Source organism: Vigna radiata, chromosome 8, assembly GCF_000741045.1.
Source record: "Vigna radiata var. radiata cultivar VC1973A chromosome 8, Vradiata_ver6, whole genome shotgun sequence".
In the NCBI taxonomy this organism is placed as follows: Eukaryota; Viridiplantae; Streptophyta; class Magnoliopsida; order Fabales; family Fabaceae; genus Vigna; species Vigna radiata.
In genome coordinates, this window is record NC_028358.1 from 17,002,016 (window position 1) to 17,006,557 (window position 4,542).

Genomic DNA, 4,542 nt, shown 5'->3' on the forward strand with positions numbered 1-4,542 from the left:
TCCCCCCGTGTGGAAGCCACATACTCCGTGATGTAATTCATTCATCACGTATTGTGCCTCATCTTCCACCAAGCATTTAAGGAGGGGAGAGGAGAATCCCCGACGGTATAGGTCGTTGTCGATCATCATGAACCGCGCAATTTTCTTGGAGTCTGCCGGACACAAGTTATCCCCGTGGTCTTGCTTACTAATCAACTCTTGAATCTCCGCTCGCTAGTCGGCAGCATCGTCCGTCGTGATGGTCAAACACTCGACCGAGGGTTGTAGAAGGACCTGTCGGATGATGGTCGTTAACTGCCCCTTCTCCTTTCCGGTGCTGAATTTAGACAGTAGATCCGCCCGGGCGTTCTGCTCCCGGGGGATATGCTGGATTTTCACATCCTCAAAGTCCTTGACCAAAGAACATGCTTGGTGATAATACCGTAGGAGGTGATCCTCCCGTACCTGAAAATCGCCATTCATTTGGCCGACCACTAGCTGCAAGTCGGTCCGGCATATCACTTTACGCGCTCCCATATCCTTGGCCAATTGCAAACCGGCCAACAAGGCTTCGTACTCCGCCTGGTTATTCGAGGCTTTGAACTTGAAAATCAGGGAGTGTTCCATCAAGAATCCGTTCGGTCCTTCCAGAACGACACCTGCCCTGCTGACCGTTCGGCCTGACGCCCCATCAACGTATAACACCCATTCCTCCAGGCCGGTCAACGGTATCTTGGCCGCAAAGTCAGCCAAATGTTGCCCCTTTACAGAACCCCTTGGTTCATATCTGATTCCGAATTCAGACAACTCCACTGCCCAACCGACCATTCTTCCGGCCAAGTCGGGTTTTCTGAGGATCTTCGACACCGGATGATCGGTGCGCACGACAATTTGGTGGCTCTGGAAGTACGGGCGCAATCTCCGAGAAGTATGAAGGAGGGCTAGGGCCACCTTCTCCACCTGTTGATATCTGGTTTCGACGTCGGTCAGCGTTCAGCTAACGAAGTAAATAAGTTTGGGAGTAGGTTTTTCTTGCAGCAGAACTGCACTGACCGAGATCTCGGAGATTCCGAGGTAGACCTGAAGGTCCTCGCCGGGAGAGGGTCGGTTCATGATGGGAGGCTGGGTGAGGATATCTTTGATGGCACGGAACGCCGCTTCGCAGTCGTCGTCCCAAGCGTTGGCCGAGGCTTTCTTCATTTTCTTCAGGATCGGATTCGCCCGCTCGGCCAGCTTTGGTATAAAGCGTGAGAGCATGGTTAAGCGACCGACGAGTCTTTGAACTTCCTTCACCGTCCAGGGGGTCTGCATTTCTAGTACCGCTCTGCACTTGTCGGGGTTAGCCTCGATCCCCCGAGAAGTTAACATGAATCCTAAGAATTTGCCGGCAGCTACTCCGAATGTACATTTGGCCGGGTTGAGCCTCATCCCGTACCGGCGGACCTGCCTGAAGACTTCCTCCAAGTCACGTAAATGTTGGACCCCTTGTGCTGATCGGACGACCATATCGTCAACGTAGACGTCTAGGCAACGACCTATCTGGTCGGAAAAAATTTTATTCATCAAACGCTGGTAGGTAGCCCCGGTGTTTTTTAGCCCAAAAGGCATGACTTCGTAGCAGAAGTTAGCCTGGTCGGCCATGAAGGCCGTCTTTTCTCTGTCGGGACCGTGCATGGGTATTTGGTTGTAGCCCGAGTATGCATCCAGGAAACTAAGGATTTGATGCCCGGAAGCCCCGTCCACGAGAGCATCGATGCTGGGCAGTGGGTACGAATCCTTCGGGCAAGCTTTGTTCAAGTCGGTGTAGTCCGTGCACATTCGCCACTGACCGTTGGATTTTTTCACCATGACTACGTTAGTTAGCCAAGTGGTGTACGTGACCTCTCGAATGAACCCGACCACTTGTAACCTCTTCACCTCCTCCTGGACCGCCTTTCTCTTCTCTTCACCCATCTTTCTTTTCTTCTGGGCTATAGGCCTGACCTCTTTAAATAAGGACAGACGGTGTGACATGATAGAGGGGTGTATCCCTGACATGTCAGCGGCCGTCCAGGCGAATAAGTCCCGGTTACGCCAAGGGGTAGCCCGCAGTTGCTTTTCCACCTCTTCCTCTAGCCCTTGAGCTATGTTAGTGATCTGAGTGGGATCTTTTCCCACTATTACGGGTTGGGTTTCCCCTTGTGGCTTGAGGCGATCCTCCGTATTAGTTCGGGGATCTAAGTCGGCCATCGCGACGTTTGCACCGTTTGTCCTCCTCCTGACCTCCCGGGGGTACATCTTGAGGCCTGTTGCGTAACATTCTCGCACCACCTTCTGATCCGCCCGGACGGTGCAGATCGTCCCCCGAGACGTGGGATATTTCATTGTCAGATGGGGGGTGGAGACGATGGCTCCGAAGGAGTTTAAGCATGGACGTCCTATCAGGACGTTGTAGGACGTATTGGTGTCCACCAGCAAGTATCGCACCTTCTTCTCTTCTCCTTCCCGCCCGGTGCCGATACGCATCCATAGGTCCAAATAGCCCCTGGTGTCGACCCGTTCCCCAGCGAAACCCACTAGTTGTTCATCATATGGGACTATAAGGTCCTCTGAAATGTCCATCTGCCGAAACGTTTTCCAGTAAAGTATGTTGACCGAGCTCCCTTGATCGACCAACACCTTACTTACTCCGTACCGTGCGATCTCAACCGTGATGACCATCGGATCGTCCTGTTCAGGGTCCGGCGCGTGAAAGTCTACATCGGAAACTGTGATGAGGGGCATTGTTCGTTTGGGAACGTCAACGGCGTGTATGGACTGCAGATGGCGGATGCTCCGTTTTCGCGCAGACGACGACGTTCCCCCGCCTGCAAACCCACCGGAGATCGTGTTAATCATCCCCCGCAACGGTCCAGTGTTGCCGCCTGCCCGACTTCTGCTCCGACTCCTGCTCCTCTCCCTCATTCTCTCCGAACTCCTTCCCCGTCCGACCTAACCATGCTGGTGCCTCGGACGGTCGTCCCTATGACTTCTGTCGGGTAAAGGCCTCGGACTCCACTCCCGGGGGGCCGGACGTCCGACAGGCGCCGTTTCGCCCCGGTATCCCCTAACATACTGTTTCAAATGTCCAGCTTGGATGAGCTCCTCTATCCGATCCTTAAGCATCATGCAATCTTCGGTGTCGTGGCCCATATTCTGATGATACAAGCAGTGTTTACTGCTGTCGGCTCCCGAAGGAGTAGGACGCTTTTGAGGGGTCCGCATTACTTGCGTGCTCAGGGCTTCCTGGAATATCCGAGCCCGGGGGGCGTTGAGGGGAGTGTATTGAGGGAAGCGAGGGACCCGGGGACCGTCTCGCCCCTTCACACCGCCTGGTCGTTGGGATTGACCCTGTTGTTTTCCCTCGCTCTTATCCTTCGCGTCCTGCATTTCCCTTCGATAATTTTGTTTCATTTCCTCCACCCTTGCTTCGTCCGCCGCCCGCTGGCGTAGTTCTTCCAAGGTCTTGGGTGGGGTTCGGCAGACGCTCTCCTTAAAAGGTCCCAGCCTGAGAGCCGGCATCACATACTGCAAGGCCATCTCCACGCTCAAACCTCTGACCCGACACACCGTCTTTGTGAATCGGTCCATGAAGGTTCTGAGCGGCTCCTCCTTTCCTTGCTTCAGATTCATCAAGTCAACCAGAGTGACATCTTGTGGTCGGCACGCGGCGAACTGTTTATTGAACATGCCGCTCAACCCTTTGAAGTTTTCTACTGAGCCATTGGGAAGGGAATTGAACCATTCCAAGGCCTCGCCCTCGAGGGACAATGAGAACGCCCAGCACCAGATGGCATCGCTCCCCGTACGGAACGCCATGGCGTTGGTGAATGACTTAATGTGTGCTTCTGGGTCTCCGGTGCCGTCATACATTTTGAATTGCGGCGGAATGAACTGGTCAGAGATGCGGACGTCCATCACTGCCTGAACGAATGGCACCGGAACCGATGGCATCTCTGGCTTTATCAATACCAAACTTTCCTCTCCTTTCTCCTTCTCCTCCTCGGTGTTCTTCTGTTCCCCCTTTCCCCGGTCGTCTTGACCTTGTGCACTACTGTGGGCCTCCTTGCTGCCTTCTCCGATCTATTTTTCCTTTTCCCCGCGGAGTTGAGCTAAACACTCGGCTCGTACGGCCGTCATCTCCTCTTCATGCTTCCTTTGCATTTCCTCATGTCTTCTCTACATTTCTTCCATCCTCATCTCCAAGGCTCGAACGACTCCGCTTGCCTCGTCAGTACTCGTGTTTCTTGTGGTCACCATTGGGTATAAGCCTTCGGCCCCACGGTGGGCGCCAAATGTTTCTGCTTTGGGGGTCTGGGTCTATCCGAGTCCTCCACCAACCGTCCGCTTGGGTCCTCCGGGTGTCCGTCTTTCTTGCTTTGTCCTCCTGTAACGTCCGGTCGGGTACCTGCTAAAAGCACTCCGACGCTCAAGTCAATGTTCAGTTTTAGAAGTTAGTGATAGAGAGAGTGAAATAAATGTGCATTAAATGTGTCTGCCTACCTCTTACCTTTGACTCTTATTTATAGTTTTTTCCATGGGCCA

At 53.6% G+C, this 4,542-nt stretch overlaps 1 protein-coding gene across 1 annotated transcript; it reads right to left on the bottom strand.

Moving 5' to 3' along the window:
• Positions 1 to 2,949: 2,949 nt before the first annotated feature.
• Positions 2,950 to 3,951, bottom strand: LOC106770302. Its single transcript, XM_014656119.1, has one exon. It carries the CDS (start codon positions 3,949 to 3,951, stop codon positions 2,950 to 2,952), a length of 1,002 nt encoding a protein of 333 aa, XP_014511605.1.
• Between the last annotated feature and the right edge of the window lie 591 nt (positions 3,952 to 4,542).